The sequence below is a fragment of the Periplaneta americana genome, chromosome 17, assembly GCF_040183065.1.
Source record: "Periplaneta americana isolate PAMFEO1 chromosome 17, P.americana_PAMFEO1_priV1, whole genome shotgun sequence".
Lineage (NCBI taxonomy): Eukaryota > Metazoa > Arthropoda > Insecta > Blattodea > Blattidae > Periplaneta > Periplaneta americana.
Genome location: NC_091133.1, coordinates 86,885,807 through 86,913,096, shown reverse-complemented (window position 1 = coordinate 86,913,096; position 27,290 = coordinate 86,885,807). Strand labels below are relative to the sequence as shown.

Genomic DNA, 27,290 nt, shown 5'->3' with positions numbered 1-27,290 from the left:
CTATTTTCATTTTATCTGGTTTGGTTACCGTTACCGGCAATTAGGAAAAAAAATTGTTCGACTTACCTCGTACTATAATAAATAGATGATTCCTTTACTTTCAGAATTGTACCACATAAGAACGTCATCCCAACCGCATCACAAAATATAAAGATAAGAATATTAAACATAAGATTTTCAACCGGCAGTTTGAATACAACATCAGATCAAGTTTGGCTGTTATGTTATCACACAAAACAGATTTATGTACGCAAACATTCAGTTTTGGTAGTTTACCGGCTTGTCACAACCTAACAACTGCTTTATTTTGTCAATGAAACACTGAATTGCACAACAAATATCACACACGTGAATGAACTCGCATTACTTTCGCTGTCACACGAACCGAGCGTTGTGGATCGACCTCGTGTGGGCCAATAATGGTCTCCACGAGGAAGTACAAGTTCTTGACACTGCAGCAACGGGACAAGGCGCACCTATCAGCTGCTGCGGAGGAGAGCGAGACGTGACTGAAGATCTCGAAACCTTCGGTTTGACTCCACCTGTTCCTGCAACTTCGAAGCCTCGCTGTCTCTCTCTTGTTTTTTTTCTTCTTCTTCCCCTTATTCAGCTTTCTACTCTAAAACACTGCTACCACCTTTACTGCGGACTACTCTACTGCAGTCTGAACTAATGAAAAACTTTCTCCGACAACGAGGTAAGCCGGACTGGTAGATCTTTGAAAGAAGAGAGTTCTGCCACACAGCAAGAGGTTGTAAGAGGCTGCGCTTATTTTCGTCGTTGAGATCGACAGTGTTTAGCTGCATCCGGAAACTACGCTGCATTCCTCTCCGTTCCGAAGCTAATTGCTTCTTCAGGAGTTTCTCTGTTTTAATGAACGCACCAGGGCAGGGACGTCATTTCTGTTTATGCTTGGAGGAGGGCAAGATTTTTTAGGAAATACCTCATAGGGTATACTGAGTGGCGTATTCCCTCCCCTCCCTCATTCATTCATAGGCAGGTCTTTCACTGCAAACCCAGTATTCTCCAATCTTATTTTTGATAGCCATCCAATTTTTGATAAATTTTAACTTGTGTTTAATTTTGTATAATAAAAAAATGTGTCATTATTATACTTACACAATAATTATTGTCAACAGTTATTTGTATATGATAGTAAGACACGTTACACAACAGAAAAATTGATGAAAGCAATCAAATATAATATTGAAATATATGTAACTTTTTAAAATTATGATAGATAGTGGATTAATCTTAGACAGGATAGGACCGATGGCGGGCTTATGTGAGGGCGGCAATGAGCCTACGGGTTCCTTAAAAGCCATTTGTAAGTATGTAACTTTTTTTAAAGGCTCAAGAGGAGGGTTCAAACCCGGTAACCCCCCCCTCTTGCGTATGGAGGGCACGGGTGTATTTCAGGCCTGGCGGGCTCTAGTGGTGCCAGGGTACTATTTTTCGAAGCTGGGCGGCACCAGGGCGCTTTTCTGATTTTCATATTATCGTTGACGGCTACGTCGTCGAAAACAACTACTGCCGGTATTAATCGAAATCCCAGAGCCAAGGCACTTTCCTGTTTAGAACTACACCACTGATGAAGGGTACTGTTAAAAAAACGATAAGTGCAAGTACTGTCAAGTGACGTAAATAAATGGACATGAATAAACTTTGTTTTAACCCAGATAAGACTGACGTCCTATATATAAGACGGAACGTTTTATTTTTTTAACATTGCTGTGTAAGATTTTCATAGTCGGCAATCATGATACCATAATCCTTATGTGTTATAAATTGCCTCCAATTTTTTTTTCTTAAAATTTAGTCTGTCATAATCATTGTTATTAACATATTTGTGTGAAACGTCCGGTGTCCTATATATAGGACGTCAGTCTTATCTGGGTTAAGTCAGTAGTGCTCTTTCTTTTGTTAACTTCCTTGCTTCAATCTTACTTAACACATTTCGCAGTAACTTCTAATTTCAATTTCCTTAGAAAAAAAGTCGATAGTAAAAGTGCTCATTATTTGCATGAGACATTTATGGTGGGTTTAACTAACGAACGAGAACACAGTTTTACTGATAAATAAATTTTAATTTAAAGTAACAAAAAATTTGTACTTTTATTTACAATAGGTAACAACCACTAATGTAACAAAGAGAAATGCGTTGGTTTCATTTGAGCGAAGTTATTAACTAGTCATTTTATTCCATAAGCGTTTATAAAAGTGGAATATTTTAATATTAAAAGTGCAGTTCTCACACTTTTTCTTTAGTACTGTATTACAATTATTTTTTTAATCTTAAATTCCGGGAGAGGATAATTGCCCTACCCTGCTCTCCCCCACCCCAAAATGACGCCTCTTCACCAGGGGAAGTAAAATCACTCGTTAAGAGTTAAAAAATTCTGCCCTTTTGTGCATTACGATGCCAAGTGAAGTCAAAAATTACAATGTTTGATAATAAGTAAAGTACATAAATGGGGAGGAATCTGAAAATAAAATTAATAGCATTACTATGCCAGGGACTACACAACATATAAGAGATTTTTATGGAACCACGAAATACGTAAAGGAAATCGATGTACTCCAAGATAAACATTTCTTAAATTATGTTTATTCACAAATTTTATACTGTAAGTTCTGCCAGGAAAGAATCTTAGGGTACTCGGTGACGTGCAGTAAATCGCCAAACTTTTCTTATTATTATTTCAAATGCAGTGAGGCTTGACAGTGTCATTGCCCATTGCTATAAATAAAACATAAAGTACTTGGTAAAAACACTTAAACACTAAAAACATAAAAAGAAAAACAGTCAATAAACGTAGGCGAGAAAGTACATATACAATTTACAAAGAATGACGTCACACTCAGAGTGCGCAAAAAAGAGGTACAGAGCACTAATACCCAACGAGAACTTGCTAAAATACATGGATCCATGAGATTAAGAAGTGAATTAATAAATTCAACATGAATTGTTGATGTAGTCACATAATCCTATATCCCAGATTAAGGCTACTTCTGCTATGGTTACTTGTTTGTCGTAAAGCGTAAAAGGAGTATAACTATCTTAATAACTCGAACTTCTGTTTTTCACGCTAGACTCAAGAGTTTAAAAGTTCCATATTATGGAAAGGTAGGCAAAGGACGTAAAGAACCCGATTTTATCAGGATACCTTCGTTTTCTTGCCACCATTAAACTATTTCCCCATAATTCATTATTAACTCCACCGATGCAATAGCAAGAATAAACCACTGGGCCGTACCATCTTCTCACGAAACTGATAGCTACTGTAACATAGGATCGTCATGGCAAACGTTTTCTAAGGTTGCAACTACGGATATCCCTGGAGTTGGCATTGACGCCTGTATATTCGGGTATGATACTCATTGAAAAGTCGTTATGAAATATTTTATCCATTTTTAATTCATCCCGCGCCGTAGCTACGTGGTATACCACGCAGCTACGTCACGCTTTGGACTAGCGGTATGAAATAAGCGCTGGTTCGAGTCTTCATGAGGGAAGAAATTTTCTAGTACAATTTCGACCAGTGTATGGGACCGGTGTCCAACAACCAGAATCGTGATAAATTTCGGAAATTACAGTGAGTAGCAAAATTCGGTTTTGTAAGCCAGCTGTAACGAATGTAGAGATTATCAGGCTCACCACACTTTACCCCAGTTCTGACTGGATGGTCGTTCATCTCTGCTGAGGCATGAGGACGTGAGGCCAGCACTCGGCTGACCCTCCATGGGCTGTCGCATATGAATAAAAGGCCTCATGTCCTCGTAACAAATATATAAATATTAATGAAATCCAAAACATTGGGATTACATTTAAACTAAAACTTCTTTGACATGAAACCTAAAATTTTTCTTTTCATTATTTGAAATAAGGGCGACCACTTTCTGGCATATTTTCAACTTTTCCAGTACGTATCTTCAAATCTATTACATGTCCGAACAATGTCGCCGTGCCTTCTTCCAAATTGCCCTCATTGTATGGCGTATGGCGTAAAAACAAAGATATTTCTTTTAAATACGGAAAGAAGTTCACGTAACAACCTACTGAAAATCCGCAAAAAACATAAAAAATTATTTTGTGTAAATAATCTGACTCTGTTGCAAACACATGAAATAAATATAACAGCTGAATCAAAGAAGCTTTTTGTTTACGTTTCTTTTCGTTTTAAAGGTATCATCTACAGTGTTTCCCGAAATTCGCGCAGAAGGCCTACATCGTGAGCTCAACGACCGTGTAGGAATGCAATACGTAACAAAAAAATGAACAGATGGTGTCAATCGCGGACAGAAATATAGGAAGTATGTTTGCAGAGATGTGGAAGAAAGAGATAAATAAACTAAACAGTACATTTGAAAGGAATATGAATGCAATAAGAAGAGACAGCAGAGGAATTCAAGTAGGCCTACACACACAGTTGGGTAAGGGGCGGAGAATGCGCACAGTAGTAAACAAGAACGGGGAGAAATTAGAAATGAGACGAAGTGGTGATAGTGTCTGCAATGACAGCATTTTGACACTGGAGGAGGAGAAGAAGAGGCGGAAGGAAGGTAATAGTAAAAAATAGTGTTCAGAACAGGCCAGTGGCGCTAATAACTCAATTGAGGTACTGCAGATTTCCCCTTAACTCCCCACTCCACCTTCCCCAGCTGAGATGTGTACACAAGAAGGCAAGCAATGTTCGTGACGGATTATATAAGGCTTTTACGAACTTTGGGCCCTCTCTGGTCGCCTGAAATCCATCACTGATGCACAGTGCCTACTGTGTATTTGTTTATATGGGAGTGTAAGCGAAAAGATCATGGTTCTGAGTTCCGTTTCAATTCCCTGTTGTGCCCAGGACTCGTTCAGAAGGACGGAAGTGATGTGTTTCCTTTTTCTTTTTTTCCTGGCGCAGTATAAAAAAGAACAATAAAAGGATATGAATAATCTGGTGTGATGAATGTTTATTAGATTAAAAGTGTGAAATAAGCAGGTTAAAGGGATAAATAGGACAGACATGTAAAAAAAAAGGGGGGAAACAGATAAGCTTACCAATACTAAAACAAAAGAAGGGTATAGTAGTTTGAATTCATAAGTGAACAGTGATGTGAATAACTAAAAAAATGACAGAAATCTATGAAATCTTGGGAAAATAACATACTAAAAATATTACAAACAAATACAAAAGTGAAATAGCGATTATGTGAAGAAAATAGCATTTAAAGTAGCTGGTATAGTAAGTAGTATGAGTTAAAAAACGTTCATTATTATTAATGTTGTTTAGTCAACTGTCCGAAGACGGGTCTGAACCTCACAAATGATACCAACATGGCACCACTTAGGAGGCAAATAGGTCAGGAGATAATGTGGTAGTGTGGCCAGCTCCTTTCCCTCTCCATTGCATACATTGCCAATTAGCTACATATTACATAACTCGGACTTCAGATGTATATAAACAATTGAGGACCTAACATTCTAAATGTGCCAAGTGCTAAAAACAACTTTCTGAGATATTGATAAAAAACACACTGCGAAATGCATGTTGAGATACCTACAACGCCATCTTTTAGCTCATGAATGAGTCACGATTGAGCTATGACAAAGACAATTTAGTATGATATTCTCATCTGGATGTTCCACCCTCAGATTGAATGAAAGGAAATTTGAAAAATTGGCACTTAGCACATTTAGAATGTTAGGTCTTCAATTGTTCTTCCTCTGACACATATTGTCAAGTGTATGTACTGCCTGATAATAAATGTACATATCAGCCAGACCCTTAATCAGAGGTATCATTATTAACAGGAGTTAAATAATGAAATATAACAATACAGGTGACAAGGAAAAAACTGTAATACTTGAGATATGATGAAAGCAAATGATAAGGGGTATATTTTTATTTAAGTAATAAAACTTGAGGGGTTGAGGGAGAGAGAGGGCACAGGATAAGGAGGGTGGGAAGGGTCAGAGGAGGAGAGGGGAGAGAGAGAGAGAGAGAGTGTGCGTGTGTGGAGCAGTGAAGTAACCCATTGAAAAAATATCGTCACGTGAATGCAGGAACTAGGTAACTCGAAATTTACGTTTTTTAGTTACCTCTTTTATAGTATAGCAAAAATCGCACAAAATGTAATGTAAGAACTAGGCAACTGATCGAACGATATCAGCGACATCTATTTTCCAACATAACAAATAGGTAAAAGAAAACGAGACATATTCCTTAATGCAATAAATAAGTAAATAGGCGATGTCACAAAACATGAAAAATCAAGTTACCTAGTTCTTGCATTCAGGTGGCGATATGTTATTCCGGATTTCAACTTCCATGTAGTTAAAAATCAATCCTACAAAGTATAAATTGAGCCGTTCAGAGCAGAAGTGGTGTAAGTCAAAAATGGGTAATGAGGGTTAAAGTAAACATTCTGTAAAATACAGTGCAAAGTAGCAATTAATATTCAATTTATTTAAAGTATTAGTAGTCAGTGGATAGCAAGAAGAACATATTAATTGCTACTCTGCGCTGTATTTTACAGAATGTTTACTTTAAACCTCATTACCCAATTTTGACTTACACCACTTTTGCTCTGAACGGCTCAATTATATTTATGTTCATTTGCCTATTCGAAACAACTATTTACTTTTTCTACAAATCAAGATGATTTAAGGTTTCATTCAACTGCAATCCCAAAACAAAATTAATAATCTTATTCCACGTTATTTCTAAAGTGAGCAGTATGTGAAATGCTTCTGCACACTTGAAATTTTATTTTGACAAGTCTATTGGAAGTACCAAGACGTGTAACATTTTTTCTACTCAGAACAGTAGCAGATTCACATACGTTACATGTAATTTCATTCTGTAACAATAAATAAAGGACTTATTCTTCCATAATTTATCACTTTATTTACATTCGTGTTTACACAATAATATGAAAGTACTGCACTTGTTTCATAGCCATCCAATAAACATTTCCATCATTCAGCATTTGATTTAATAGACTATAAAGAAATAATTCTTAATAACACAACATTTTTAACAACTCATTTTGAAGTGCAATAATTTTCCAGTTAGAGCAGCGTTTTTTTTACAAAATATATAATGCTGTAACTGAAAGTAATTGCTTAATACCCGGATGAACATTTTTAATCCTGGTACTAGAGTTCTTGTCATCAACTATCCTAGGTATAAACAAGTAACAAAATCTATTTTTGGTATAAATGTCAAACAAGAAAAAAATAAATATACATCAGGATTTTCCCAAGAAAACAGGATTTATTAATTATTAAGTACATCTTCATAAAAGAAATTAAAACCATAAATGAAATAGTCGACAAGGGGTGGGTTCATGCCAAAAATTAAGTATTATCTGAAGTAGAAGCAGAGGATACTAAATCAGTATTGAAACGGATGAAAAAAAAAAACAGTATGAATTTTTCACAGAAGCTGAATACTTATTACTGCCCCATTCAAATATTAACAAAATAATGTTATACGAATTATGAATATTAATTTATATGCTAAGACGTGAGGCAATGTGACTTTGTTGACTGACAGAGAAGAGAAAGAGATATTCAAACTGATAGACAGAGAGTGAGGTAAGACAGATGTGATGTGTTGGTACTGGAACAAAATAAAACTTGTAATGGTTATAAACAGCTTAAAATGGTAATGGCTGCTCTAGCATTCTACGATGAAAGAGTAATGGAACGGAGAAAAATTCTCTCCGGCACCGGGATTTGAACCCGGGTTTTCAGCTCTATGTGCTGATGCTTTATCCACTAAGCCACACCGGATACCACCCCGGTGTCAGACAGAATCGTCTCAGTTTTAAGTTCCAACTCTTGGGTTCCCTTTAGTGGCCGCCCTCTGCACTACGTCATAGATGTCTATGAACGAAGGACTGAAGTCCACACCCAAGAGTTGGAACTTAAAACTGAGACGATTCTGTCTGACGCCGGGGTGGTATGCAGTGTGGCTTAGTGGATAAAGCATCAGCACGTAGAGCTGAAAACCTGGGTTCAAATCCCGGCGCCGGAGAGAATTTTTCTCCGTTCCTTTACTCTTTCATGACGCAGAATATCTGCATGGAAATATCATATGTACTTCGGTACATTAAATAATATATATAGCATTCTAGTTCATGGCGTAAGTAGGTAGGCATATTTTTATATGCCATCCGGTGGAGTGATATCGGTTTTTACATAATTTTCACTGTATTTCAAGATAAAATACAGTTACAAAATTAATCCTTAAAAGTAATTAAGGAAATATGTTTAAGAATTTGTTATTGAATGTAACAGTAATTTATGTGACTATTGTATAATCTTGATAATTATGGCACACGTTAATGTTTAGCATGTGAGCATAAACAAACGCGCTAATTTTTACGAGTAATGAAGATTATACACATGTTACATACAACGTTTTAGCTATTCTAGCATTAAAATATGTAAAAAAAAAAATATTATAAATTTACAAAATATAATGTTATGACGTAGTAGACACACGAGTACTGGATATGGCGTAATATACTGCACGGTTGCTAAGTAATAATTTCTAAGACAATGTTACTTTGTTGTTGTTTTGAAACTTTTTCTTACAGGTACTGTACATTGTATAAAATTGTGTTGTGAAGGCAGTAATGACGTCATGGAATACTAGTTGCTAGGTAATAGAATTAGGCCAATTATTGTGCTCCATTTATAGCATCATAACAAACATGTTTTAATGCTAGAATTGCATAATGTAATTGCTTAGCGCTAAACATTCACCCGTGCCATAATTACCAAGATTATACACTAATTACATAAATTACTGTTATATTAATTAGAATTAATAAAAAAAAATAAAACAAGTGTCCAAGCTGACCACATAAACATGGGGTGAAATGGGATACACAATTTCCTATTACCTGTGTCTCATATAATCCTATTTTGGGGTGTGTTCAAAAACATAATATGTTAAATAACTGATTAAATGGCGATCTTACTCGTGTTAATTATGTAAGCATGTGCAGCTTACAGCTGTTTCGGTGCAACTCGACACCATCCTCAGAGCCTACTAGATCTTGGCGCTATCTCAAATTCGCTGCCTGTTGTGTGGGTGTGTTCGTGTGATGCAGAGTTGTGTCAAATAGTGTGTATGTTCTGAAATTGATCTGTGTGTTGAGAATTTGATTGGGGTGTGTTTTAGTGTGTCTGTATATTTCATATTGTTCTAGTGTGTTGAGTTTTTGGTTTTTGGGTTGTATGTGTAGGATTTGCATGTCTGTATTTATGTTACTGTATGTGTGGTTAGCATTAGTTATGTGTTCGGCATATGTAGATGTATTGTGTCCTCTGGTTATTGCTTTAATGTGTTCTTTGTATCAAGTTTGGAATGATCTGCTGTTGCCGCACATGCTTACATAATTAACATGAGTAAGATCGCCATTTAATCAAATATTTATATTCAAGTGTTAAAAGTAGTGTACGAAAGATTCAACATGGAATAATATGGTTTTTACAGAATCACTCAAGATATTATATTCTCTCAAGAAAAGTGTTAATTTATTTATCAAAATAAAATAAAATAAATTGAAATAAATTCTTACATGTAAGCAGAATAGACCTAAAATAACACAAAATAATATTACCGATTACAATACAGGACAACTACTAGTATAACTACAAGTTCCCTCCCTCCCTTTCGCCTTTTCCTCCACTCAAGTAATACATTTGCCGCAAAAACATCCAATATGTACACAAAGCCATCGAAAGATCCTAAACCTAACAATTATTTTTTCTACCCCTCTCCCTCCTCCGCAAACACTGAAATCACTATTTCCAATCTATACAACCAAACCAAGTACATACAATCATACATCGCCTATCACTACTGGCACAAGTTTAACCTAAACCACCTACACCAAAATCCAACAGGCTCTGAAAAGGGCCATTCCATTGAGTTCCGACACAAAGACTCAACAATGACAAGATATAACCATGTATTGTAATCCTGCTCTGAACACCACTCACTAATGTACAAGTGACAGAAGGGCAGTTAGTACTAACCACTGAAGAAGAGAGAGTCATCATCACTGGAGATCACAATACCTTCACGACATCCAATAAATATGGTTACAGAACCAAGGCCTCACTTTCCGCAACCTTCTTCTTACTTGAATATGCCAGAGCCATGAAAAAGAAAAAAAAAAAAAAAAACTATTGACATCGATACCTGAAGAGGGCATTAATATCCTGAACTGGGCACAGCTGACCTACTGGGGCTAAACACTCAAAAGCAGCTATGATCAACTTCTTTTACTCCTGCATATCAAAATAAGTAATACGAAATTAGGCAGTAATTGCTGTTCGCCCAACACACAAAGAAATCTAGTGAGGGTTTTCAGCAGGGTAGATAGGGTGTTGTGAAAGGTTGTAAAGAGTGGTAGAAAAAGAAGAAATTCGAGTAGTAGGCTGTGACAGTGCTGCCACAGAGTTCAAGAATGGATGGGCAAATTCTAACCACATTTACAAACTGCCTAGAGAATTGTTTCAGCCCACGTTGATGTGTGTATGTAAACAGCATAAATGTCTGTTTCTCTAGGATAGCATCTTCATCTTCTTCATCATCACCATCATCATCATCTTCTTCAGCCACCGGCGTGGCTCAGTCGGTTAAGGCGCTTGCCTGCCGGTCTGAAGTTGCACTCGGGCGCGGGTTCGATCTCAGCTTGGGCTGATTACCTGGTTGGGTTTTTTCCGAGGTTTTCTATTAACCCAAACTGAGTCAGCTCATAGGTTCTAACTTGGATTTAATTTGCATTTCTTTTGAAAGGTTCATTACATACATAGCATTCTACCAAATAGTAGGTCTTTCACTGCAAACCCAGCATTCTCCAATCTTTCCTATTTCTACCTTCCTCTTAGTCTCCGCATATGATTCATATATCTTAATGTTGTCTCTCATCTGATATCTTCTTCTGCCCCAAACTCTTCTCCTATTCATCATTCCCTCCAGTGCATCCTTCAGTAGGCAGTTTCTTCTCAGCCAGTGACCCAATCAACTCCTTTTTCTGTTTCTGGATCAGTTTCAGCATCATTCTTTCTTCACCCACTCTTTCCAATACAGCTTCATTTCTTATTCTCTCTGTCCATTTCACACACTCCATCTTTCTCCATATCCACACTTCAAATGCTTCTAGTCGCTTCTCTTCACTTCATCGTAATATCCATGTTTCTGCTCCATACAATGCCACATTCCACATAAAGCACTTCATAGTCTCTTCCTTAGTTCTTTTTCCAGGTCCGCAGAAGATGCTTCTTTTTCTATTAAAAGCTTCCTTTGCCATTTATATCCTCCTTTAAAGGTACATTAAGATACGAAAATAAATAAAGGTATCAGTACTGGTAATTTAAGTTTTAACATTATTTTTTTATGAACTCTGTTTAGGCCTTGAATTCGTGATGCACTGAGCAGTAATCATCTCCTGTCTGCTTCAATAAATTTTACATAGAGTTCCACTACTTACTTTTCCATAAAAAAGCAATGTTTATAAGTATGTTATCAATACTAAATACACAACCCTAATTAGTGTCCTCCTAGACTGAAAATGTGTAAATACCAATGTTTCTTTTGTACGAAAGTCAGTCAATAATGGTGAAAGTATCGGCAATGCAAAAATTCTTATTGGCATGATGAAAGCAAGATGATTACAGGATGGTGACTGGTGATATATAACTGGAGTGAGAAATCTCTGTAAAAATTAGGCACAGGAAGAAGCAATTACATTTAAAACCTGTATGCCATGCTAAGATGGTTTTCAATTTATAATTGTATGGGAGACATACTTTAAAAGCAATAATTGTAACACTAAGACCAAACACTTATCTCTCTTCCTATCTGTAAAGGATTAACTAAGTGCGAATCCTTCAACTTCAAAAGTGAGTTGTAAATTATAATATAAAGGGAGAAGTGCTAATACTGTCTCAAATCACCCCTACATCCGATATCACTCCATTTGACGATGCAATTCTTTCACTCTTGCATACACCGAATAGGCCTATATATTGGCTAGTTATTTGCTTGTTTTCAGTGTCTTACAGCTTCATCATAATCATGTATAGCATTGCCTGAAACCTAGTGAGATTTTTCTTTTGAGGTTTTATTATGCTTTGTAAATTTTCAATTTTCTTTCATCTCCTTAGCAACTTCAAGCATTAAGCTAACTAGTTCTTCTCTTTTAAGTAACTGAAGAATAAAATGTTAATTTAATTTTTATTGACAAAAAGAAATTAGCAGACTTCAAGTAGCAGAAATGAAATTTTTGTGTGGAACTTTAGGGAAACCAAAATGGTCAGAATAAGAAATGAGAAAATGAGATATGTTTTAAATATAGAACAACTTTCGATAAATTGGACATATCAAAAGAATGAAGAAAGATTACCTAGGAGAATGTTAAATTTGAAACTAAAGGATAAACAACCCAGAAGAAAATCTCGAATGAGATGGATTGACAAAATTAAAAATAATACCAGTACAACAGCTTGTGGTTTTCAATGCAAGGAGATATTAACTAACAAAGCATGAAATGACTGAGACATATCGATGACTGAGAACTAGACTGTTCTAAGTCCAACTTTTTGTAAGAAAGAAATCTGTGTTTCATTGTGTTCCAGTTCTTGTCTGTATATGAGGGGTTCACAACCAGAGTGGACCAAGTCCTTCTGGAATAATTTTTAGAAATTGAGTCTTAAAGTTCCTGGCTCATGCTTAGCAACTTTCACCTTCTATAGGAAATGGTGCCCTCTGTGGAGTAACAAATGAGTTATGGACTTTGTTTGTTATGGCAATGAATAAATCTAAGTTTTCTTCATCCGAGATTGAATTAATCCACAAACTGATCACTGGTGGACTTGGTCCACTCTGGTTGTGAGCCCCTCATATATGAAACGAACAAAATTGTGAATATTTCCTCTCCATAAGGTTGCTATTAAGCAATTCCAAATTGTTTCATGAAGCTTTGAATGTCAGGAGCTTAAAATAGCTCTCCTGAAAAAGAAAATTAGTAAAAAGGACTTGGAACAGTCTGGTTCTGGGCCATCGATATGGCGGCATATGTAATCTATTCTCTACATGAATAGGACACGATCATGATGATGATGATGATGATGATGATGATGATGATGATTGAACTATACTTCATTTTCTATTAAACTGGGAGAGACCTCTTTCATTTAAGAGACTACAGTATTATTGTATTCTTCATCTTACGATGTTTGGTGACGTATACACGTCCATTGATGTGACATATTAATGAATTTAAATACTATTATAGTCACAATCATGTCGCCATTAGGAAAGGATAATTCCAAGCCTTTGGCGTGAGACGAACTCGATAGCTCAGTGGTAGAGCACCTGACCGGAGAACAGGAAGTCGCAGGTTCGATTCCCGCTCGAGGTTGTGAAATTTTTCTTTCATACCATGGCATGATTGTGACTATAATAGTATTTAAATTCATCAACAATATTATTATTATTATTATTATTATTATTATTATTATTATTACAATACTTTGCCTTGCAGGGAACGACATGTGTAGCATTACATAAAGAAAAAATTAACATTAATGGAAACGACCTTACGATAATTTCCAATTTATGGCATGAAAGATGTATTTCCCTAATTTCCACCCCTTTGCAGACTAAATACTACTGTTTAGTTGAGAAATGACATACAATAGAACAAGGATATCCTGGTTTCCTGGCAATTACAAACTCTACACAGTATTCTTACATTACAGAGGTTTCAAAATGTCATGTTTACGCCTTTATGTTATCATCATTTACGTGAAGTATCTCAAGGGAATAACGCTTTCCACTACATTTTAAATAATCTTCCAGTCCAACACATTACCACATACGAGTTACTGTACCAAATAATAATGAAAAACAGTCGATAAGACTTCCTTTCATGTTCAGAGCTTTGTATAGGAGTAAAGGTATTATTTATTCAAATAACAAAAACAACAGGGTATGCATGGAAACCAGGCCAGAAATAAATATGATACAGAACAATAAAATCCTCTCTGATATGTTAATCACAAGATCACAACCATAATTTGACACAATTCATTGTTGACTGCAACTGATTCATGACAATTTTTAATTTCAAAGAAAATCTGAAGAGGAGTTCATGCATCAAATCCTGTAACAGACGAACTATAGGTTCCTTGTAATTTCTCCGAAGTTAATAATTATACCTTAAAATCTAACTTCATTAACATGACAGAGTACAATGAAGAAATATGGAATAGGATATGTATTAAGAATTCAAATCAAATACAGGGCTGCCACTTTATCCAGTTTTCATTTTATGTAAGCAGAATTCTATAACAAAAATGATTCACAAATAATAGAAGAGAGATAGATAATTTTTAACAGGCTAAAATTCCATAATATTTAAGTGATAGATCACTTTTAACAGACTAAAAGAGAAAGATATTAGACAGATAGATATTTAAGAGATAGATCATTTTTAACATACTAAAATTCTAGAATATTTAAGAGATAGATAATTTTAATAGACTAAAATTTCGGAATATTTAAGAGAGAGAGAATTTTTAACAGACTAAAATTCCAGAATGATAGATAATTTTTAACAGACTAAAATTCCAGAATATTTATGTTCAACCTCAGTTTCGTAACATTCTTAAACATCTACATACCTTAAACATTGCCAAAGAAATAAGACATGAAAATGGTAAGTAACAGATGAAGTCGAACACAGATGAGAAACATTTGTGATGATCTAGAAACTGACAAGAGAAAGAAAGGTGCATATGGGCTTATTTAATACTATTCTTTTGGAGGAGGAGGTAAAATTAGAAAATGTTATTTCCATTAATAATAATATAACACTTCAAGAAGAAAAAAGTCGTTAAAAATATTTCAAATAAATCCCGAACTCGATAAGAGAAATGTGATGTGCTCTAGGATAGGGTTTCAAAATGTTAAGAATATATCATACACAGATAATTAAATTTATTTAAAGTTATTTTGTAATAGATGCAAAGATTTACTCACAAACAATATTCGGACAATAAACATCTTTGTTGTTGAAAAATTTCTTAGCCTCAAGATCTACACCTTTTTCAATTGTATTTCAGAAAATATCAAATGTATGTCAGATTAGTCAATTTAATTTCAGATTTGTCAATTATATTTCAGATGGTATCAAATGTATTTCAGATGGTATCAAATGTATTTCAGATTTGTCAATTGTATTTCAGATGGCATCAAATGTATTTCAGATTTGTCAACTGTATTTCAGATGGTATCAAATGTATTTCAGAAAATAAGCAATGCATTTAAGATTACATAGTCACTTTTATTTCATAAAATAACAAATGTAGGCCTACTTGAGATTTTAACATATATTTAAAAAAAATGGAAAAAGGATTTTTTAAATCCTGAACTTTATTGCATTTTAGCATCCGACATGCATATTCACCACAGCTAAAGCTGCAGCTTGATGAATTGTACTGTGCTGTACTGCACGAGCACAATCACCACCAACAATATTATGTGTGTTGCTTCATCAATTTTACTCTCTACAGTAGGTAAATTAGCCTACAACAACAGGAACTATGACGTCAGGAATTCCAAGATGGGTTTTTACATAAGTCTTCACTTTGCACCAAATGATCTCGATTGGATTTAACATTGGAGAATAAGGTGCCAACCGTAACTTCTGAAATACAAATGATAGTTTCTGAAATACAAATGACAAATCTGAAATACAACTGATATTTTCTGAAATACAACTGGAAAAGGTGTAGTCCAATATGTGAAGCTACTTTGTCATTTATCCAAGACAAAAGAAAATATTTCGAATGTTTAAAGATCTGATATCATACATTTATAACAGACCGTCTAAGAATAATGAAGACAACTGTATGAACAACAAGAAATCTAATGGAGAAATGCATTTGGTTTCATTCTGTTTTAGAGAAATATGTAAAAATTAAATTTATATGTACATAATGAATCAAATCACATTAAATTTACATAAGTTAAAATTAACGAAATAATTGTAAAGAGTTTATATTTAAATTAAATTACCAGTATATTAAAAAATTGGTTAATTGTATGTCTTAAAGGATACTGGTGTATTGAAGAATTAAAATCCTACATAATCACAGTTCGAATTGGATGTTTGACAGTATTTTCATCAAGGTTCCAATGAGTGGTTTTATATATATATATATATATATATATATATATATATATTTTTCAACCAAATAGTGCATACTTAAATATGGAGTTCTTGGTTCCTAGAGTTTATTAATTAAAATCTTGATAATGATTACTGTAACAGACAAGAGCTATCAATGAGATGAGAAAATATGTTTAAATAAACTGGCAAACAAAAGTAATAATAAATTGATTAGAAAATTTAATAAATAAATATGTAAAACTTTTAGACTGTATACAATAAAGACGAATACTTACTTAATCACACATGTGTCAGACACTAAAATTTATGATAATGAAAAGTCCCAGCATAGCTCAGGTGGTAGCATGTTTGCCTGCTTATCCGAAGCTGTAGCCTACTTGGGCACAGATTTGATTCAGCTTGAGTGACCCCCCCCACCAGAGGTTTTTCCCCAAACTGAATAGCGAATATCAGGTAATTCCATGGCGAATCCTCGGCCCTTCCCTCTCTCGTCAAATACCATCTTGCTATTATCACCAATTGAAGAATGTGTTCCAAAACTCACTTAGTCCATTTGGCCATTTTTATGATTTATACATATAGGCCTACTGTATATGATTATGTTTGAGACCTCTGTTGTTATATTTTAAGCTTGTTTTCATCCAAAACTCTCTCAGTCTGTAGACCAGTGAATAAAAAAACTAGCTTAGTCCTTTCATAAAAATGGACTTAACGCATTTTGGGATCACTCTCTTCAATTCCATCGATACTAACTAACCTAGTAGTTAGGGTTGCCAGATTTACGTTTTTTCCGCATTCTTAAGTTTTTTTTTATCATAAAATACTTCTTCCGTAATTTCAGGGTTAGCTCCGTTTTTTTTTTCCACCGCAATATAATTCGTTTCAACATAGTGTCTGCTAGAGATTTATTTTCATAGTGCTATTAAGTATTAAGTTTTAAGTGCAGATGTAAGAAATAAGTGTTCTGTCGGCTTGATAAAGGCTGAACTACAAGTATTTCTCAACTTCAATTAGTCATGCAGAATAAATATAATACAACATTACTGAAGGCTGCCATATCATCTGTTAAATACGAGTGATATCAACAATGCTTCATGTTTTCCTAGATATGAATGGTTTTATTACACTTATATGTAGGCCTAACATACAGATTCTGTAAATGTAGGCTATTTTATAATGTTAAATGTCTAAAACAGACTTAAGATTGGTAATGAACTTACACCTTAAACAAACAATCAAATTATAATTATGGTACTAAATCCCTGGGAAGTTTCACACGTCTTCTTTATTTTTCTAAAACAAATCTGCCAACCCTACTAGTAGTCGACACAGTATCATTAAATAACCAACCAAAAAAAGTACCAGTACATGAATAAAAAAACATAATTTATATAATATATCATCAGCTATAATTACAATGTAAAATTATATCAGACCTATGCGTGAAATTATATGGACTATTCAACGTATAGGATGAATTTGCGATATTGGCCAATAACATTTCAGAACTGCCTTAAAATCAACCAATGACAGTTGTGTTTCTTGATAAGACACTTTGTAAGGAAATGTCTTATCTAATAAGATGCCTTGTATAATTCTTCAGTGTTAATCACAGAAAATCAAGAAATGCCAACAAAATTTAACTTTGAAAATTGCGTTTTCAATAACTGTAACTTCAAGTAATAAATAAATGTTTGTAAAACCTTTCGTGTTTTTATTCTGTTAATGTAACATTTCAGCTTATCTTACTTTTGAGGTATTCGTCTATGAATTCATTTTGAAGAAACTGAATAAGAACTTATAGGTACATAGGTATAAAAAATAATATGAACTGAGAAGGGAACATTTATGTATTTTAATTTCAGGTAATGACATCAACATAATAGACAACATGACAGTCAAGTTAGGAAAATATTTAAAAATTCGAATTATTTAGTGCCAGCCCTGTAATTGTAAATCTTGTAATTTGAGTATTAGCTTGTATAAACAATTATAGGATACATTTCCATTGTCCAATCTCTCATACCTCTCCAATTGGCTTTACAAATCTGCAACCAAAATCCAAGGATAGTCCAAGATCACTGAAGGTTTCTTCAAACATCAATTAGTGTAGAGACACTGCAAACACAACAAAATTTATAAATATTCATGACTTTCAAGTTGAGTTGCATATACCAGTTGTATGAAATTAAATTGAAATAATAATTTGTTATGCAGAGATTTTCTTAGATAAATCTCAATACATTCTGCAGATACAGTTACCTACAAAAATATGGATTTCCAATAAAATATGAAAGTCGATTATTTTGCACATCATAATGTTCCCAATCAAATAAAAAAAAAAGTAAAGTCCATATTACAGTAAATAAGCCACTGCTAAACATTATCTAAGCAACTCTCTGCAAAAAAACATCAGACATGTTGCAACTACTCTAACTTCTCTGAGAGATCAAAAAACGACGTAATCCAATATTGGTATGTAGATTTACATATTAAATGACCCAACTTTAAAAAAAAAACAGGATGTAATCGATTAATTTCGAATTGAGTAATCACACCAGTAGGTACACATGAAGTGTAATTTTCAAGTGAACAAAGAATTTCAATATTTCCTGTACTGGTATTTATTATTAACTCGATTAAAATAAATCTTTTTCATTCGAATTCATTTTAGTTGTAAAAATAATTTGTTAATTTAAGAGTTCTTTCTATAGACGTCATTATTACATTAAAAAATAAAGTTCCACTTTTTACATAGTCAAAAAATACTTCAAATACAAGACAGAAAAAAATTAAAATGGAAAAATGGCATAGGATAATAAAAAAAAGAAGAAAATACTATATTCGAACAGTATAAATTAACTGGAAAAAAGACAACAAGAGTAAGAATATATATTACGCAATAAACTAGTTTTACATTTTGTACGATAAGTATTATGTAAATGAGATAGTATTACTATTTCAAAACGCGACTTTTTCTCAATTTATTCATTTATTTCTAAATGTAAAAATTATTTTTAAAAATCGTTCCGAGCCTGCATCTAACGAAAGTTTATCGTCTTTGTCATAATGTACAGTTGTCAAAGGAAAAAGTGACCGCCCTCTAGAAGCTAAGTTTCCTTCAGGTATCTTCACTACAATTCAGAGACAGGCGATATTACATGTTATTGGACCATGTGGCCTGATATCTACAGTTATAATTGAAGTTTTTTCCATGTCACTACTGTAGAATAGTGGTAATGTAAGCTTTTTGTGTTTTTTTAAGAGAGAGAGAAAATATAATTGCTCCTGAGTCTTTTATGACTGTTTTAGTAATTAACATCAGGTTCATGAATGTATTATGCCATGACTTTATCATTATGGCTGCAAATGGAAAGAAAGAAAGATTTTATTCTGAACAAAAATATCTTTCGTGGCATAAACAAAACAATCATACCGGCATTTGCCTTAGAAAATTCAAGCAATTAAAGGTTAAAAAAATAAAACAAAAAGCCACGAGTCAATATTTAGTTCATCTTCCTCCCATCTCAATCACATCTTGCAGTCGAGTATGCATGGAGTCGACTAGTCTTTTGAAATAGCAACTGTTCTGCTATGGCATCCCAGACATTTTGGACGAGCTTCCATAAATCATCAGGACGTCTTAGGGGGATTGGGCCAATTTTTCTGTATGTGCTTCTTTACTTGTGCCCTCGCAGCTCAGTCAGAAGGACGTCGGAATTTAGATGTCAACACTTCATGTCCAAATCCTCGTCACTCCTTTTCATTTTATTTTGTTACAGGATAGTATAATGTAATAATATAAGAAGAAAAAACTAATACTAGTATACTGAAACCTGTTCAAATCGGAACCTGAATAATCCGGAATCCTGTCTATTTCGGAACAATTTACTAGTCCCGGCAAAATTTGTGTGTATTATGTGTAATTTTTCCTGAATAAAACGGAAACTGTCCAAAGCGGAAACGGAAACTGTCTGCTACTGTTCAAAACGGAAACAATATTTTGGACACACTATACTTTGTAACTATATTTTGAAACAGCGTATAATTTCAAGGAATATACTAAATATGTAGGTCACTGAGATAAAAACAAGTTTTCTTTGCAAAATTCTAGAGGGTACGAGGGTGTGTTGGCCTGTCGGTCATAAATTTTATTACCCTGTTGACTAGGCAGACGAGTCCCTTCAAAGATTTTCAATGCTTCACACCCGTATATTGTCCTAGCTAAACAGAGCGCAAGTGTAGTGATTTCCAGGTAAAAAAAAAAAAGTTGCATAAAATGTGGCATTAACATTAAGTGAAGAAGTAAAAGTTATCGAGATAAAGGAAAATTAGAAACAAAGTCTATGTGAAATAATATTGAAGTACAGTTGTGGAAAACTCAGGTGTGACACTTTAAAAAATAAAGATCTAATGAGTGAGTGGCTTGCGGCCGATATTGGTGATACAAAAGGAACCAGAAAGCAACTGTTTATATGAAAATAAATGAACTCTTGTGGGAGTGGGTTCTTCATGACCTTTCAAAGAACAAGCCAATTTCTGGATCTGTTCTCCAAAGCAAGCTATTGGACTGGGAAAGAAATTAAATAAACCAGAATTCAAGGCTTCTAATAGATGGCTCCTAGTCTAATTAATTAATAATGTGCAGTGATATGCAGTACAGTATTAGAGTATAGTGTTAGATATTAAATATACGGTAATGAGATTAGTAAACTTTAGTAATGTTTAATGACTAATGAGTGAGTTATGATAATATTTATACAGAAAATGAGATTTTAATCAAGATGATTCACCAACGTAATCAGCGACAGAAAGCTGATTTAATGTGATGAGTGTTAAATGGAATATTTTGTACTTCTTGCAGCTTGGGACTTGCCATTTTGTTTTTCATGTATATGAATGACAAAATATTCCATTTTAATGTCACACCTGAATAATACGGAAACCTGTCCACAACGGAATAAAAATTAGGACCATGTCACTTCCGTCTTGAACAGGTTTCACTGTATTATGTAGCTGTATTGTTCCAAACCTAACATTAAATTTATATGATTTATATCGCTAAAGAACAATAACAGAATATAAATGATAACTTGAATATTATTTATATTGCTAAAGAACAATAACAGACTATAAATGATAACTTTAATATTATTTATATCACTAAAGAACAATAACAGAATATAAGTGATAACTTGAATATTATTTATATCGCTAAAGAATGATAATAGAATATAAATAACTTGAATATTATTTATATCATTAACGAACGATAACAAAATAAAATTATAATTTGAACAAGGCTCGAACTCACAACTTTCGAATCACTTTGCCAGCACTCTACCTCTGCTCTACGAGACACTGACATCCAATGACTCCTACTTAAACACAATAGTTCTGAAACTGCTTCAAGTGTGATTGTACAAATGAATGCATCGTTCACGAGTGCGGCCACTTTTTTTCTTTATACAGCTGTACCTTTACAGAGTGAACAATAAATATGGAATATTGCTAATAACTTTATGTGTTCTTGAAAGTGTTAAATGTTATATTTATTAGATGAATATCGCTTAATATTTTGCATATAATTTAGAAAATTTATATCCTCTTGTATATAGTGTGTGCTAAGAAACAATTTTTTTTTTAAATGACAGCATATAGTTTTTACATTTTGTAAATGTTCTTTTAATTCTCTGTGTATAGAGAGGTTAATTTATTCGTTATTGTATTGTTTATTTTCATTTAATTTCATTGTATTGTTTATTTTCATTCAGAGAAGATTTTGGCCTTTCTCTTGTTTTCACTCTTCCTGTTTCTTCAAACTTCTCTACAATTTTTGGATTGTGTTATGTTTCTGTTTGGTTGCATCTGATTAAACAAATAACACACCTCTTGCTGAGTTTTTATTCTATCACCATATTCAACCATCATTAAGACTTATATTCTGTCCAGTTCTGTAAGATTAGCCATGATACGCAACATTCTACATTATGAATAATTAGTTTTATTTTTCAAACAGTACTCATGGTCATCTGTAATCCCTAAAACAATTTAATACTCTAATTAAATTAATTTAAACCTTCTCTGCATAAAGTTAAAATTAAAAGAAAATAAACAATACAATAACATATAAGTTGACCTCTCCACACACAGAATTGAGAGAACAGTTAAAAAATGTAAAAGTAAGTATATGCTGTCATTTAAGAAAAATATATTTTTGGGACACCCTGTATACACGATATAAATTTTCTAAATTATTGCAAAATATTAAGCGATGTGCATCTAATAAATATAGCATGTAACACTCTTAAGAAACAGTAAGTTATTAGCATTATTCCATACTTATTGTTCACCTATGTATGTGCTAACAATAACGAAAAGGAATGATATTATGAATAAATGGGATTTTTTTGGAAATAACCATATTTTATCAGTAATATGAATCTATTTGGTACAGAGAAAAATAAAGTAAGGATCACACATCATTTTCATTTAGTATGCAGATGTCAAACTTAATTTCTCATTAACAAATTTGCTGAAAATATATCATTTAATTTTATACTTTACAATGATTCATTTATTAACAAAATTTATTGTCATAATGAAATAAAATTTACTATATTATTACATGCAATATATACTGTGAAGAGACATTTCAGAAACAATAACAAAGCAAAATCAATACAAATTAAGTTTAATAGCTACATGAAGAGCTAATTCTACTAAACAAATAAGGCACCAAATGATGTAAGAACATTAAAATTAGGAATCTACGTAATAAATTATAAAATACAAGAGTATACATGCCTAAGAACACCTTCCAAAAATTAGTTTATACTGTAAAGTGAAGTTAGAGGAAACCAACAAATTACTGTCCATGCTGTGACAATTTTTACAAAATATTGTTTTCGTAATACTTTTTTGATGCATTATGTGAGGGCTGTATTATTAAAAAATATATGTAGGCCTACTATTCATTTGTACAAAATCAAAATATTACAATTGCTACAGTAATTTCAATTTGTATTTACTATAATATAAAATTTGTCTTGTAAATTACAAAATTTAACAAAAAAGATTTAAAAACATTCTCCTTAGCTGGATATTGCAACTTACTGTACTGCCATTCTATGACGAAGAGTAATTCTCTATCAAATTAATAATGTTTAATTTCTATTCTGATCTTCATATTTTACAATTCCATCTTCAGTCAACCTGTAATCACTCTTTGATGTCGAATGGAAAAATTAAAACATTTGTACACATTCAATATTCTGTCCTCGGTGGTCTGGTGGTTACAGTGCTTATCACTGGCTCTGAGGTTCAGGGTTCAAGCCCAACTGAAGGTGATGCATTTTTAAAGGTGGTAAATATTCTCAGTATGACTTACTGTGGAGGGAAACAAAGTTGAGGGGTCCGTGAAAAAATATCCTCATGCACTGAGACACCAATAGCCAAATCCCAGTAAATCAAATATATTTGTAGTTAACAAGCAATGTTTGGGATAGATTTTAGTGGAGTACTTCTATTTTCCCTGCCAATGCTTCACTATTGCTTCATTTATCATCACTAGACTACTGAAGTTTATGCACTAAAAAGTCATAAAATATACAACAAAAATTAATGTTTAGCTAAAATATTTCTCGAGTTGATGCTCTATTCTGACCAAATATAGATATGTTAGAATATAATTATATACAGAATGTCCCAAAATTTCCTCCAAAAGACTTTTAATTGAACAATGCAACAACACCGCATTTTGCAAATAAATATTACTCCTTTGATCGTAGCTCAAGCTACTTGTATGCTGCTATAAAACTAAACGTTCATGCTTCAAACCACCTTCCTATTTTTTTTTATTGTGATCTATAATGTAAGAATTATTTCTGTGTTGCATTATGTCCCTTCATAAATTCACAATAAATTATTGTTTACCCTTTTCTTGTCATTTTATTGCGTGTTAGTTACAGTGCTAAATACAGTAAACATTACATTACAGTAGACTACGATGTAATACTTGTGCGTGATATTTGGCGCATCCTGTATAATGTAATAATAGCAATAATAAAATAAAGCATTGTTGTTATTCAGTGAAGTCCGAAGACACGTCTGAACCTCATAAGTAACACCATAAAGCATCACTCATGGGACAACTAAGCCAGAAGATATGGGGTAGAGTGGACCGTTCCTTTATTCCTCCATTGCATTTTACACTGATCAGACTTAAGATATAAATCATTAATACTTCCTCATCCTTTTCCATTTCAACAGTAAATTTTTCTACTTTTTTTTTTTTTTTTTTTTAAGTTTACATCGCCGAACACTTGTTAATACCTCACTTTACCAAACACAGTTTAGATTTTAGTACAAAGTGAAAGAGAAATCATACGTTTACCCAAGCACATCAATTTTTCCAATGTTGCTAATGCAGCGATCAAAATAAAATGACTAAAGGACTACTGAAAATGTAAAGTCAACCCCATTATAGACAAATCAGCCCAGAAGGTGGCAAAAAGTTCAGGCTCCCTTAGAAAAGCACTAATCATCCATATTTTAGAAATATATCCTTAGAACAGAGAAAAAAATTATTATTTTGTCGTAAGTTATTTTTTAATGTTCTAGTACCTATTGTTATACAAATTACTTTTTAATTTAAAAAGTAATTAACATATCAAAAATCTGATACTCTAATTTGTTAACCATACTTTATAGAATATGTAGTAAAAATTTCATGTTTCTAGCATGAAAATTGTAAGAGCCTTTACACTCTGAACCTGACGAAATGTCCTGAAAAAAAAAAGTGTGAGAAAATAGCTTGTAAAATTTGCATGGAATTGATGTTCAAGGGTGCAGCCATTTATATATTGCGTAACTGTTATGTTTTCGAGCGCTACAGAGCATTGAAACTTGCTTAACATATAAATAAGAGATTGCCGATTCATTTTTACAAGAAAACGAAAATGCGATTTTTGACTGAAAATGACCAAAATGTCACCTGTTGCCCCCCCTTAACCGCGATGTTACTGCATGCATCAAAGGCCTAAATAACTTCTTTACATCATATTCCGAATTCTGCATGTGTTACTTGGAAATGACAAAAGGCTTCAGAAAGTCAAATTATATTGTTGTTAAAAGAAAGCTAACAAATATCAAATTGGGCAATTTCTTTACTGTTATTAAAGTTAATAATAATGAAAAAACTGTTCCTCATAAAGATTTTGAGAGGGTAAAATCTGATGTAACAACAAAAATGCTCGATATATGCCCTTAAATATACAAAACAAAATAAAAACCTTCAAGATATGCAAAATGAACCTGGTTTTATTTAAAACTATAAGACCTGGTCAGCAAAGATATACAAAGTCTTGACGTTGAATATGTCTTTCCCGCAACGAGTATGGGCACCCATTTCAGGATCCATGGTGAAACAAAAAATGGCAGAATTTGAAATGCTTACTGTAACAACACTATGAGCCGAAGCTGAATACTAATGTTATTAGTAGCCAGGCCATGAATCAATGTAACTTATGTGATCAAACTCAAAGATGCCACATCCCCTCACTAAGGGCTTGAGGGTACCGAAGTTGCATATAAAATCAGCCATGTTAAGCAATCTCCCTCAGTAATATCTCAGCATCGAGGGCAACTACAGACCTGTATGACTGACAAATCATATGATTTGTAATCGTGAGTGCTGCATAATTAAAGTGATAATAGAAACGTATGATACACTTCAGAGGGAACCATAATGAAAAAACTTGTTGTGAGCTGGACTAATTTCAGAATGTTCCTTCAAATGAAGAGAAAATATATTGCATTAATTACTTCTCTCATCATAGACCCATACCTTCCATTTTTAAATCAAAACAAAAATAAAGCGTTCGAACAGACACAACTGTACTTTCATTCCCGAACCTGGGTAACGTATTCTGTGGAGGTGTATCCCTGATACAGTGCAGAATTTTTTTAGATGTATGTGCTTTGAATAAAAATATAAATTTGCATAAACTTCTAGTCTAATCATCACTACCATATCAGTGCAATGTACATCCATCTCCTATATACATCTGGGTCAACAACGAAGGCAGCAGAGAAATCTACAGTTTCAGCACATTAATTCTAGAAGGTGATGTTTTAGGTGAAGTGTCAAGATTCAAAGTATTTGCCACAGATAATCAAATATACCCAACCAATATCTCATTATTTGGAATTTTTTTTGTTACACTCAGTGTACCTACTCAATTTGTGTAATCATGGACTCTTCCTTCTTTTGTTATTTATAGAATTTAAGCACAGTCTAGTATATACAGTCACGAAGCTCAATACGTAGTAAATATGCATCCACAAATAGTTGCTAACCACTAGGATTGCTAACTTCGCCTCATTACAGACAATGTGAAATAGTACCGGCACAGTCTATTGTTCCTAGCACCCTCACAACTTAAGGTTCGTGACTGTATATACTAGACTGTGATTTAAGTATATTTTGTAACTAAAATGTATTTGGAAACAAATAATACCTAAAAGAAATAGGTACACCAGTGACAAGTGTCAATACTGGTTACAAGACAGGATTTTGGTATTAATATTTCCACAGAGATGGACCAACAAAGACGAGACAAACAGAATACAGTGAGCACTATTAGTAATATATAAACTCGTCTTAAATGGAAGTTACAAAGCTCACTAATTTCAAAGATTTGTTTTCATTTAATTTTTTATTTTAGTTGGTCTATAGTTTCACTCACTCTGAAACCTTTGCTTCCAATGCCTATTTTATATTAAGGACTTTCCACATTACGTTCATTAATACTATATATATATTGTAAAAAGTTATTTAACATTAAATCAACATGTAATTTAATATGCATGTAGCCCACATCAAAAGTCAGAAAAATTTCTCTTACCAATATTATCCATGGACGATATAGATATTATCCATAATACAAATTTAATTGAACACGTCCTAAAAGCAATAAGACTCCTAACGAATTAAAACAAATTACATTGGAAACGATTCACAGTCTATACCCTGAACCACAAAGGCTACATATTTATATGGATGGATCCAGACTGGA

At 33.3% G+C, this 27,290-nt stretch overlaps 2 protein-coding genes across 4 annotated transcripts in view; both read right to left on the bottom strand.

Annotated features, from left to right (window-relative positions):
• Positions 1-613, bottom strand: part of LOC138693071 (uncharacterized) — a 512,392-nt gene extending 511,779 nt beyond the window's left edge. The window contains exon 1 of the mRNA XM_069816649.1: positions 67-613. The gene's annotated coding sequence lies outside the window, so the exon portion shown is untranslated. The remainder of the gene's footprint in view (positions 1-66) is intronic.
• Positions 614-10,174: 9,561 nt separating this feature from the next.
• Positions 10,175-27,290, bottom strand: part of Fem-1 (protein fem-1 homolog B) — a 61,152-nt gene continuing 44,036 nt past the window's right edge. For 2 of the 3 annotated variants that reach the window (XM_069817394.1, XM_069817396.1), the window contains one exon: positions 18,049-18,330. Coding sequence is in view for 1 of the 3 variants with exons in the window: in XM_069817396.1 (XP_069673497.1) it covers positions 18,317-18,330 (14 nt within the window). In the remaining 2 variants the exon portion in view is untranslated. Of the gene's footprint in view, positions 15,727-18,048; positions 18,331-27,290 lie in introns of those variants that run through there. The other variant, XR_011330319.1, reaches the window with a different exon arrangement.